At 50.0% G+C, this 12,987-nt stretch overlaps 1 protein-coding gene across 2 annotated transcripts in view; it reads left to right on the forward strand.

Moving 5' to 3' along the window:
* Positions 1–12,987, forward strand: part of SFXN5 (sideroflexin 5) — a 132,447-nt gene that overhangs the window by 35,519 nt on the left and 83,941 nt on the right. For both annotated transcript variants that reach the window (XM_078599406.1, XM_078599407.1), the window contains exons 5-6: positions 500–554; positions 8,321–8,346. In XM_078599406.1, coding sequence (XP_078455532.1) covers positions 500–554; positions 8,321–8,346 — 81 coding nt within the window. The remainder of the gene's footprint in view (positions 1–499; positions 555–8,320; positions 8,347–12,987) is intronic.

Here is a 12,987-nt window from a genome sequence, read left to right on the forward strand (position 1 = left end):
GTCGGCTTTGAGAAAACCGCAACGTGGCACAAAAACCAGAGAAGCCGGGAGAACAGACCATGTGCGTTTCGCGAGGGCGCTTCGCTCCCAACTTTTCGCTACAGACAGATTCAATTACCCATCTCCCGAGCCTGGGACAAATGCACAACCGAGTCGTGAGTGGCGACGCGCTCTGCGCCCCAAGCACAGTGCCCGCAGAGGCCAGGAAACCGCGATCGCAGGTGCGGCTCGGACTTCGGCATTTGATTTTTGTGTGTGAAGAGCCCCATGGCGTCGGGTAATGGGAAGTGCCCGTGCCCCAGGTCCTCTACGCCGAGCCGTCTGCTTGCTCAACGCCGTTCTTCGATCGTGCGTGGTGCGCAACATTTCTCTCTCTCTCTCTCTCCATTCCGCTGAGGCGAAGAATTCGCTCCGATGTTTATTTTTTTTTAACTCAGTCCCGGTCGTTCTCCTCTCCCTCTGTCTCTGTGCACGCTCTTAATGGCTGTTTCTCTCGCAGGCCATTTTGCACCCTGACACGGGCGAGAAGATTTTCATGCCGTTCCGGATGTCAGGTGAGGCTTTCGCTCGGCGCACTCGGACGCGGTCTTTTCGCACCGTGTCGAATATTTTGCTCGTTAACGAGGGGTTGCTGGGCTGCTCCCTCCACCACAGCACCCTTGCTCCCTCCCCATGCGGACTTCCGTGCCTTGCCTCTCCCGCTTGTCGCTGCACCTCCTTGCTTTCACCTCCAACTCCACGCCGTCTCCACCGCAGCCACCGGCACTCCGACCACCACCACAACTCCACCATCACCGCCGCCACCCACACTGCACACCAATCACCACCACTCCAACCACCACCGTCACCGTCACCACACTCATCATCACCACCGCTGCCCGCCACCCCCACCTGCAACGGCACCACCAACCCCACCACCGCCACCGCTACGAATCAACACCCAGCACCGCCACCCTCGTGGGCCCTCCTCACCCGCTCACCTGGTGTGGCCGTTGGTGGCAATTAACGAGTAGCGGCGTCTGTTAGAGAAGGAATTAAATGCAGAAGTGGGGAAGGGAGGAAGTGAAAAAAAAATTGGAAAGAGCGTGCAAAAGAGAATCACGGCGCAAAAACGTGATCGACTGCATCCAGCAAAGTTTTACAACTGCGCGTATGGCTGGGCAGAGAGAGAGAGAGAGCCCTGCTATCAGATTAAGCCAGGCATGAAATATGAAACTCATACCCAACCTCCAGCCCGGGTGCTTTTTTTCCCCCCTTTCCTCTCAGCGCAATGGGATGTATATTTAAAGGACCTTAAAAAAACCCAGCTTTAATGAGCCAAGCGTCTGTAGATTCATCAGCGACTTTGTTTGCCTGTTACTTAACTAATTGAATTTTGGCGTGGGCGTTGTTTTCAAATAAAAAAAATGGTTTACAAGGTAAGCCCACTGAGGCTATATGACAACCTGCCCACAAATGATAGCTCAACGTAGTGGCTTAGCACGTGGAAATGAATAGCAGCCAAATACTCTAAACGCGTGATGTTGATTCTAAATGTGGAGGGAAAAACCGGAGATCCCGGACAAAAATCCAAGCAAACCACGGGGAGAACGTGCAAGCTTAAAAAATATACGAGCGTCAGGATTCGCGATTGAACCCACGACCTCCCGTATACCAGGCAAGGCAGTTACCATCTCGCCACCGTGGGTGCCCCCCTTTTGCCCGCGCTCATACCGGGGGCTGAGAACTCCGTGGCGTTTGTCTTGTTGAACGGGAGTGGGGGGGGGGAAGGTGGCGTCTTTGACGTGAATAGCGATAAATATCCCGCCCGTCGCCGGGCTCCTTGCCTTCAGCAGCAGCGCCGGCCCCTCTTGAAGATAACGCACAGCTCAATAAATAACCCTTGGGAGGGGTTAATTGATCATTATCGCTATCGGGCAAACACCCTTGAACGTAATTGGCGTTCCATATTTCAACACGTCCAGGAGTGCAAAGAAGGAAAGTCCCTCCGAATTAAGCGATGTCGTTACATTACCCCCGCATTACATTGCCCGGCGCAAACGAACGGAGCTCGCAGTAACACACTCCGGTAATTTATTGCCCGTGCGCGCACATGTTCTTGGGAATAATGCTCGGCTCGGTAATGGCGGAAAGTGTGTGTGTGGGGGGGGGGGTTTCCCCTCTTTCCCCCCCACCGCCACTTCTCCACCGTGACGCGCCGCGTTTTAGCGACATGCTCGGAGCCACGATCCACGTGTGGGCGGTGGCCACCGCTCGTCAGCCGGCTGCTCGGGCCGGGCCGAGGGTGCGGCGTTGCCGCCATCGCATGGGGGATTCCGTGTGGGATAATTACCGGCGAAATTTGCGGGACAGGTCTGAGCATGCGGCCGAGCGAATGTGTGGCGTTTCCGAGAGGGTGAACCACCGCCGCCCCCCCCACCACCCCCCTCTCCACTGCCCCTCCCCTCACCACGCCATCGCTACCCTCCTGATCGTCTTCATAAGCGCACACAAATCTGAATGCGGTGTTTTATTTTCCGTCTTCTGCAGTTGTCATTTTCGCGTCGTGATACCAAAAATATCCGTTTGCATGCATCTCACGGAGAATGGCCTGCGCGGAAGCGGATATCACAGAGCTTGCTCTGAGATCGCTTCAAGTGGCCTCTGGCCATACAGTAGAGAGTCGTGCTCGTCTCGTGACGGTCAACCCGATCGTTAATTGACAGAGCTCGTATTTTACGCGCAGAAACACATTTTACGTTCGAGTTTTTGGTCATGCAGTCATTTGTGAGAACGCGGTTTAGGCACGGGTGGCTGCTTGCAGTCGAACCCAGGAGCGCAGCGGTGCTCAGCGCTCTGACCTCTGAGCCACGTAGTCACCTCTTAAAATAGTTTAAAAATCATACGTGAATTATACAGCGTTAAAAATTACGTTGCATTTTCTCAAACAAAACGCATTTGCAGAGATTATTGTTTTTTTTAAACAATTTCATCGCAAAGGTGACTTGAGATGGATAAATGGGAACGTAATACAAAGTTAATACGCATCATTCACCTGTCACAATATAATGCTATGGATCTCATCAGATTTCGGAAGCTAAGCAAACTTGAGCCTGGATAGTGCCTGGATGGGCCACTGCCATGCAAAACAGGTCTTACAGGCTCTGAAGGCAACGTGATGGGCGGCAGAGGACAGTGCACCGTTGTACTGCACTTCCATGCGGATATGTTCACCACCTTCACCAAACCGAGCTGAGCTCACAAACATAACGATTACGGCCCACAAAATCCACATGACCAGGTGAGGCCCTCATCCAGCAGTGGACAATGGGTCGCATAGGTGCAGGCACAAGCAGCGTCCGCAAATCAGCTTTCTGGATAACAGCGCACCGGGTCGTGCTGACCACGGTAAAGTGCCACACTCTGCTGCCCCGAGCATTTCGATTTTTTTTTCTCCTTTGGCGACGCTGCACAGGTGCCCTTGTGCTGGCACATTGACCGCCCCGCACACATCGCGGTGACTAATCCCCAGTCGTACAACCAATCCGTCAACACCGCCTACCCGTGTCAGCCGTGCGCCACCTGCCTCTGCGTTTCTTCCGCGGCCTTCGTGGGTGGAGTTTATCCACCCCCATTTTTGTGAACCGGCCGCAGTGGCACACGCCATACACGTGATGTATTGAAATAATATTTTCTATCGGGCACCGCGGTTGCGATCTATTGACTCACTATGTCTCTCACCGCTGCCCTGTCTCTCTTCTATGAAGAAGAGCCATTGCCCAAAACATTGCCTAATGGACACTGTTTCTTCTTTAGAACAGTGTTGATTGATGCGTTAACCTGCAAATGAGAAGTACTTAAGTATAACTTATAAAAAAAAAACAGACAAAAACCTTTTCCATGAGCCTGAGATTTTACTTACTATGCACTCCCCTTCCCCCTTAATTATATGTTGATATTTAATGCTTTCTGTACCAACGATGTTTAACATCCTGTGTTTACACAGAGACAGGGGAAGGTATTATTATTGTTATTTCTTACACACCCCAAGCTTTGCCAGTAATAAGGCAAGGAGAAGCAGGCCCACAGCAGACATGGCCGAAACACGTTTGCGTCAAGACATGTGGCGCGAATTTCACACCACCTGGGGTGCCTAACGTCTACCTTGTTCGCGCCAGATCTGCTAAAATAACACCATAACAGTCGTTAAATCCAAGGGTAACTTTTGTGGATGTTTAAAGTGGCAAGAGCTGTAATTTAAAGGCCTTGCAAGGGTTTTTATTTTGGAATATATATCTATATCTCCGTAATACCCCTGTGCCGGTCGTTTTCATGGACCGGCTTGTGAGAGGCCTTTTCCCAGGCCTATGAACCTCTTAGTATTCATGCACCCACTGCTTCGTCATCAGCCATGATCTATCCACTGCTCGATGAAGGCCTCCCTCCCCAAGCTGTCACCACGTCCAACAGTCACGTGATGCAACAAGTCTGGCTTTTGCACCTCTTCGCTGTGTTCATCCTCTTGGGTGTGAACGCTGGCCCGTCAAATATCCTCGCGACGTGTCCCTACCCTACAAGTGGTGATATTGTTGTGCTACGATGATTTAAATCGTTCTACATAATGCTCCAGATATATTCGATGAAAACGGTCGTCCACCACAATTTTTTTTTATTCTCAAGATACCACTCGTTTGCAATTTTAAGTATAATACACAGCGAATCATGGCCAAGGGAGGGAGTGATTTGCCAAATGATCATCATAACTAGACTAATGACCCTTGCGATGATATGAACCCAAATTGGAAAAATATACTAATTGGCTGAAGCCATGAAGCAACATCACTCCTTGCTGTGAAACTACTGTAGACCATAATTGTCTAAAACATAGCGGTTTCGTAATAGCCCCTTTGCTATAAATAACGGCACAAAATACCAAATGTATTAATGATTTCAAGGACCGTGTAATTGCCCGTCCTTGTGGATAATCCTTGGCCCTCCTTCGTGGTGTCCTAAGTCTAGACACCGATCTTGTCGCCTTGCTTGCCACCACTTGCAAGGCCTAGCGACCTCTGCCTCCACGTCTAGCCCAAGCTGCGCCATGCTTTCCACTCGCAGTCTGAATGCGCCGGGCGCCTTGACAGCCCATGCTCCTCTGCGTCGACGTAAACCGTTACGCTGGCCTCTTGTGCCTTGCCTCCTGTGTCCTGGCCTTCTCTGTTCTGCCTCCTGTGCCCGGCCTCTTTTGTTCGGCCTCCTCTAGCCAGCCTCTCCTGTGCCTGGCCTCCTCCTTCCGGCCTCTCGTTGTCTAGCCTCTTGTGTCCTGGAGGAATCCGATGAGCTATTAAGCAATTTTTCACAGATGTCCAGTAACGGTGGGTGAGATAATTAAAACAACAAATGATACGAAACACGATGAGAGTGCAAAGTATAAGAGAGGTAAGCAAATCATGAAACGAATATTTGTTTTTATTTTCCCAGGTAAAGCCCACTAAGCTGTTAGCTTATTTTTCAGAAGCGACCTGGCCACAAATGATAGCTCAACGAATTGGCTTATCACGTGGAAATTTATAATGGCCAAAAATTCAAAATAATAAAGACATTCCCATGGGCTATGTCAGCCTAAACGATAGCTGATGTCCTTCAACAGTGCCGATCCTATTTTTCAGCCGTTCATGGCAGTAAATAAAATGCGTTCCATTGGTTGGCAGCTGCAAAACGTTGCAAAATTTTTCCTGAACGCACTTTTCCGACTTCAAATCCGAGATGATTTTTCATTGGAATCACATGACTCGGCAGCGAAAATGCTCGACGGGGCCTCTGAAAGCAGCTGTTTCAGCCCATAAAACAGGAGGCCGATTGAGCGCCGGCAATGATTCGATATTGTTTATCACATTTATTAAGCACATGTGCTGGCGCTGCTGGAGAGGGTGGTGTTGCAAGATGTGTTAGATGTTTATTACGTTCGCAGCCATTCACTCAAAAGTAATTTGTTGACATAGAGCGAAGTGCTTATTAAGGCGAATGCATACCTGTCAACCCATACGGTTTGCCCGTATTCTTGTGCAGTGAAATTGAGTTTTCAGGTCCATATGGCGTACAGCCGTTTCAATACGGGCGAAAAAATATGTCTATTTGTGTTTCTCCCTAATGATGGGACTTTGCAGGATAAACGTTGAGATGTACAAGGGACGGGTTGACCAATAATGTCCGAATTGGTCTGTAATAAGATAGGCACTGATAAGGGGTTGACAGGCATGCGAATGACAGTGTCTGGTGTGTGTTAAGTACTTTGCTTTGTTGTTTGTGGCCTAAATTAATGGACAAATAAAGGCAAATCAAGAGTTGTTTTGAGCGAATTGGCCAGCAAATGCAAAACCAAATACCGCCCTGTAAATTAACGTTAATTCCGCATGTTTTATGGTTGAAAAAAGAAAAGCTATATTCCCAAGGCAGCGTCACTAATTCTGTATACAAATTAAAATTACTGTAAGTTCAAGGTAAGCAGTGATGTTTATTTAAAAAAAAATGATTGTAACTTCGCTTGAATGAAGGTAGTGAGTGTAGAGCTGAACACATTTCCTTTCCGTTTGAGGCCTTGGACTTAGACTTTATTATTCCAGCTGGTGAGGCACCAGTGAGCAGTGAGCAGCTCTGTTACAAGGACGACCAGAGCTCAAGACTGTCGGCAGTGCTGACAGTTACAGGACATTGCAGTTAACGGGACATCACAGTTACAGGACATTGCTGGGAGGGAATGTGAAAACTAACAAGAGCCAAAAAACATTTATTTTACACGAAACAAGTCTTGCCCGTCAAGTTGTATATAAGTTGGACCGAATCGTGAACTCGTAACAGAATCCACAGCCATCCAAAACCAACGTCTTCATTCTCATTCTTCTCATCTGAGATGCCCAGGTGGTTTTTATGAGTGTAGTATCTGGCTTTCAGTCCTTGCAGCAGTTTTTTTTTACTGTTGCTTTTCTAACATTGCCATTATTGATTATAAAGTGGTTAATAACCTTTACAAAATCAACAAAAACACTGGGAACCTGATTAAAGAAGTTACATTTTGTTGATTTTGGCTAATAATTCCACGGCATATTTTCCAATATTACGTAACCTGGGATAAAAATAGTACTTTAGAGAAATGTAATTACCACGCATTTCATAAATGCAGTCTTGAACACATTATTATAATTATTATTATACGATGCCTTAATGTGTGTGGCCTTTTTAATATTTTATACAAATTGTAATGATTATTTTGTGTCGTGTTTTCTTATATCGGTTTTTTTTTTGATGAGCGATGACGCGTTTATTACTGGGGAGGGTCCTTGCCAAGAAACACCGTGTGCAAGTTCACCAGCATTTATTCTCAAGACAGAGACGTGTTGGAACCGGTCCAGCGTTTGCTTGTCGTGAACCAATACTGCTGATACGATTGACTTCCCAGTAGGCCGTGTGGCAGATGGTTTGTGTAACAAAAAAAAACAACGGTTTACAGAGACAAATATTGGAAGGAGACATTGTTTATTTCGTTAAACAAATGTAGGGTCACTTATGGGTAAATAAAGTCATAGAAGCTTGCTGGCGGAAAGGAGCAATGAGGAATCTCGTTATTACAGTGGCGTGCAATTTGTGGGTCGCAGCCCTTGTGTCTTAATCAGTTAGCCTAATGGGGTGGCATGGCAGGGTGGGCGGGCGGGCGGGCGGCCGTGCGTTCAGGCTGGGGGGTGCTTCTATTTTAGCAATGAAGAACACGCGAAAATAAGGCCAGGCAATTCCGCACTCAAACAGGGAACTGTTTTGTCTGAAATTACCCTAATATAACTTGATGCAACACAAGCTCTTGTTTCTATTTACCACTGTATTCATAACCGCGTGCATGTGGTACCGCTGAAGCCACGGCTCCCATTTCATGGAAAAGCGTAATCCTATCGTCCGTGACCTTCACGGCGGTAATTGTGTTGCTGTATATTCCTATTGACTTGAAAATTGCGTTAAAATGAAATAATTAGCCATCGCCGGGCAGTGTAATAACAGTCGAATGAATCATGTTTAAGAGATTATAATTAAAACCAAAAGCACGTTATAGGAAAAGGCATCTCAGTTTCGTTTAACTGATTTAAAAATATCAGGCCACCAGCGAGCGAGATTAGGGTAGGAAACTCCGAGTCCAGTCCGTTCATTATGAAATTGCCACGAAAGAGAAAGTAATTTAAGAGTAATGCCAGCCTAATTCATGACTTAATGTTTCCCTTCTGCCCGGTGTCTGGCTGTTAATGTGAGGACTATGTGCTCTGTGATTAAAATATAACGAGCAAATTTCTTCTCTCCTCAGGTTACGTACCGTTTGGGACCCCCATAGTGAGTATGTTACATCTCATCCATTTCATCCACACTGCTTCATTTATTACCGCATTTCTTTCAGGATGTAACCTCACACCTGACGTGACTGCCCCGCATTATTGCGTGTGTTATGACCGGGGGTAGTGGGGTTTGCGCCGGCGTTACCGTTCGCAGGAAAAGCATTTTTACGGTGAAGGGGAAAAAAAAAATCTCACAAGATTTGCCGATTGCTTCCTCATGTTATTCACTTCCTAACCATTTCTGTTATAAATGAAATATCCTATTTTCTGTACTTTACAATTTCGCGATAACAATGACCGCGGGAGGATCAGCGGTGCAGCGGGTTAACGAACTGCCCTTTGAACCCAGCGGCCCGAGTTCAGCGGTCTTTGAACTGAACAGGTGCCGGGCCGCCGCATTACCAACCCCGCACTGTGCCAGCACGGCGAAGTAGATAACCCTCACTCACGACCGGTAGAGCATGGGCAGGGCCTTCACCGAGCAGTGGATTGACAAAGGGGCCTTCATCGTTTTCGTGTCCATCGTACCAACGTCGTCAGACCAATGACGGTCGTTTTGGACACTGCTCGGAATACCCGTCGACCTGAGTTTTGATTTCCGGCCACGGCTAACATCGGTCGTGCACGATGATATTTGAACCGGTTTCCGCGCCTATCCCCAATTCGACTCTGCCTTTAACGAGTTCCTTCTACAGTGCGCAAACGTAAGCGCTGGAGAGATCAAGGCGACCGTTTCGCGGCCCTCGTACGGTCAGTCACTGTGCGCCAATTGGCATTAACTACAGTTCCACTGTTATAGGTTACGAGCTTGCAAACCATTTCTGCGCGATATTTTAAGACCTCGCCGGAACCGCGAGGGGGTTGGCTGCGGCACGTGGCCTTCACCCAGCAGTGGATAGACACTGACCGATGACGACGTACGCCGATCGCGGAACCGTTCGTGAAGGTCCGTTTCACGTTTTACTTCTCCGTCAATGCGACCACTTGCTCATGCCCCCCAACCACCTTAGAGACACGGCCGCTGTCGTTGAGTTGAGGCAAGTGGGGTCCAGCTGTGTCACCGCCCGCCCAGTGTCTTAAGAGGGGAGGCGAGAGCCACCACCCTCGAGGCGTTTGACGATGCGCCGTACGAGCGATTAAAATAAATTATTGGTTTGCTCGCTGGATTGCGGGTGTGATGATGAAGGCCATTGCATGGACGTTGTTTTTAGTGAGCCGCAGGAAACACTGGGGGACTGGGCGTATAACGAGCATCGATGCCGACGCTCGGGATATTTGCATGTAATCGTGGACGTTCAAATGGATGTTATGTTACAAGTGATGCAAATGATACGGGAGTGAAACGCCAATGTTGCCCCTCGGGTTTAATTTTTACAAACACTGCGCATACGAGACGGAAAAAACAGCAACAATTGAGACACAATCTAAGCGAAAAGGCACAAACTATACTGGAAAAAAATTCAACCCTCCGAATCGTATAAGGACCTTCCAACCTTGAGCACGAGTTTAATCGTAGCGAGGGGTGAGGCGGTGCGTGCCCCGTTACCCCGTAGCCTGTGTGAGGCCGATTGCTACACGCAGCACACATGACGCTTGCGAAACGTCGCTCGGGCAGCCGCGTATCGGATGCTCAAGCAAAACGGTCGCACCTGCTGGTGCTGCTGCCGCCACAGCTCGGCTGGCGAGAATTGCGGCCGCTCAAGCAAGCGCAGCCCCAACGACCGAACGTCATGCGGAGGGCTTGAAACGCGTTCCTGTTGTCTTTCCCAACGCTACGTCCGGCCACGATCCTATCCAACGCTGGATGGAAGGCCTCCCTCCCCCCAAGGCCGTTTCGCCGTTGCTTGTGGTTTCCTGGGGCTCTGGCGTTGCGAGCCGATTTTGCCGCTCCAGTCTTCCGGGGTGGACGTGCTTCCGGACGTGTTCTCTCCTTTGGCCGTCACTCCGTTGTTTAGTGCAGACCACCGGTCATGGTCCCTTTTATAGCGGTGTGACCTCCCGTACAAACGCAAAAAATTACGGCCCAGAGGCCTATTGGTTTCACTTCCATTGGGCAAGATTAAGGCTGCAGTTCTACCATTGCTTTGTCTCATTGTAAACACTTCCACACATATATATATGATCGTCAGTGAACCAAGTAGTTCGCCTCCATGGAGTGTGATCCTGCAGCAGATGGCAAACGCATGAAGCCTACCACCAGTTTCCACGGGGCTCCACACAGTTAGTTTTGTGTGTGAAATTTTAACCCGACCGTGTGGCCGTTTCCACTGAAAATCGAAAATGCCGAGCACACAACTTTCCCCAAACAAGTTGGGGATTGTTTGGCAGTCATTAACACTGACCATGTGTGGTGCTTGGCCCGGGACGTGGGGGGCCTGATTGACGATTAGAAATCGGTCAATACAAACACGCCGCTACAGAGAGCTGCGATGGAGCTGCAGTGCTGTAAAATATTTACTTTAATGGGGCGAATAAGTACGTTTGTTATTACAGATTATGCGGTGATGCCGCTGCTGCGTTGGCAGTGGTGCACAAGCACAATTATCAAATAATAAAACGCTAAGCATGTGTCGACAACACTGCGTGGCGACGTTTCGAGCAATGTCTCATTTTCATAACGCACTTAAATGTGTCATCTGGAATGCTCTTCCGATATTAGGAAGCCAATGGGGAGCGATTCACTTTTAAATCTAGATGGAAAACTCAATTCTTTAGAACTGCTTTTTGTGTTTGGTTTGTTGACCTTCCCCCGCACCTCTGATCTGCACGGTTGGCTAAGTACGGTGCGAAAGAAATTCGACATTCATACTTACATTCATGAATGTGCTGTGTTTTTCACGTTTTATTTTATTGTCTGTTCTCATATTCCATTAAGCCACAAATGCACACACGCACAGATCCAGCTGAACGTGGTTAGTCTGCGTCGTATCGCAGTGGTCTTTGTTTCATGAGAAGGATTTCCTTTGTGAGCCTGGAAAGCCTCGCTGAGACCTCGGTAACCCAGTGAAGAATCGCTCTCCTGGGGGTGGGTCTTCATTATTGATACGTGTTCAGCTCGTGGAGCATCTCAGCATGTGGGAAGTGACCGCGATTCCCAGAGAAGACCTACGCAAGCGAGACGATAGGTCGAGCAGCAACCTCTTCGCCGCACTGCCTCCTACAGGGCAGCAGATGGGTGCCTCGTGCATCGAGTGGTGGGGCACGGCCGTTGGTGATTATTGACGAGTGACATCTGAACCTGGTCCTGGCCTTTGAGTATCTGGTGCGGTGCGTAAACGTCGCCACTCGGGAGATAAAGGCGGACGGACATGGTGCTGGCCACCCACCCGCTCGTGCGCTGTGTCGGCCTTCATAGCTGCTCGCTAACAGAAATTTCCCCATCAGCCTCTGTAGGCTATACGGGGAGGGGGGAAATCTCTGTCTTTTTGTTGCTTCGTGCTTACGGTGGCTTCATCTTTGCCTGATCTACCAACCCGGGCCTCTCCCAACTGTCCGGACTCGGGGGGGAGGCCTGGAGTTTGGCGACGCGCACCTGGCGGATGACCCCGTTGAGACGAGACTCGCTCCAGAATCCTCCGCAGGGACAGGGGCCTGCCAGGTCTCCCCTCCTCCTCCTCCTCCTCCCTCCCTCCCTCCTTCATTCCTGCCTGCCTGCCTCCTCCTTGGCGGCGGCCTCGCAGGTGCCACGTCTTGCCGCTCGGGGAGTTTTACGATCGCGATGTGAGCGGCCCTGTCAGTGCTGACGGTACACAGCTGCCCGACCGACCGTCGCAACTCCCCCCCCGCACTCCCCCTCGCACACCACCCCCCCCTCCACCCCCACGTGTTGTGCCAATGCGACAGTGCTGCCACTGTCCGCCCTCCGCGAGCTTAGCCACGAGGGCGCACTTGGCCACGAAGCATCTGGTGATCAAAATTAACCCTGCGTGGGGAGGGGGGGGGTCGAGAAAAAAACGCGTTGAATGCATTGCGTCAATTGGTTTGAAATGTGTCGGCTGTTGAAACCTCGTGAAAATATATACAAAAACAAATACTTGCCTTGGAGTTATTCTCATTACGCTTCACCTATACCCTCATTGCGCTGAGGGACGCATTGCGTCATTGGCATTTACCGTTGTGGACCGATGGGAGGACTGATGGTGAGACGGACAGAGAGGGACGGACGAAGGGTGAGGAGGAGGGGGGGGGGCACGGATCGAGCTGCCTGTCGGCGTGGGTGCCGCGCTCTCCTGTGCCGCCGTGGGTGACACAATCCAGACGCAGAGAGTCGGAGGAAGATCCTTGCCATGGGGCGGATAGAGCGCATTACTCACGCGCAGGGGATGGATGACTTAGCGCGAGCGCGGGGATTCCTTCGGGCCTGCGGCGTGGCCTCCGGGCCCCCCCCCCCCCCCCCCCCGTTACTCATGCCGAGTTTGATAACGGAACCGGCGGACGGACGCGTGCGCTTGCGCGGAATGCAACCCACCCGATCGCCGCCCCCAAAAAACGCATTCGTCCTTGTTAGTTTTAATCGAGGACACCGCTCGTGATTTACACCCACGAGGAGATCGCGGCTGTGCACCGTGCGGTATTCGAAACATCCGCTATCACCGCGCTCCCATTGATAGGAAGGAAAGGTTGCGCGCGTTCTCTTACG

Source organism: Lampetra planeri, chromosome 12, assembly GCF_965212315.1.
Source record: "Lampetra planeri chromosome 12, kcLamPlan1.2.h2, whole genome shotgun sequence".
Classification (NCBI taxonomy): domain Eukaryota; kingdom Metazoa; phylum Chordata; class Hyperoartia; order Petromyzontiformes; family Petromyzontidae; genus Lampetra; species Lampetra planeri.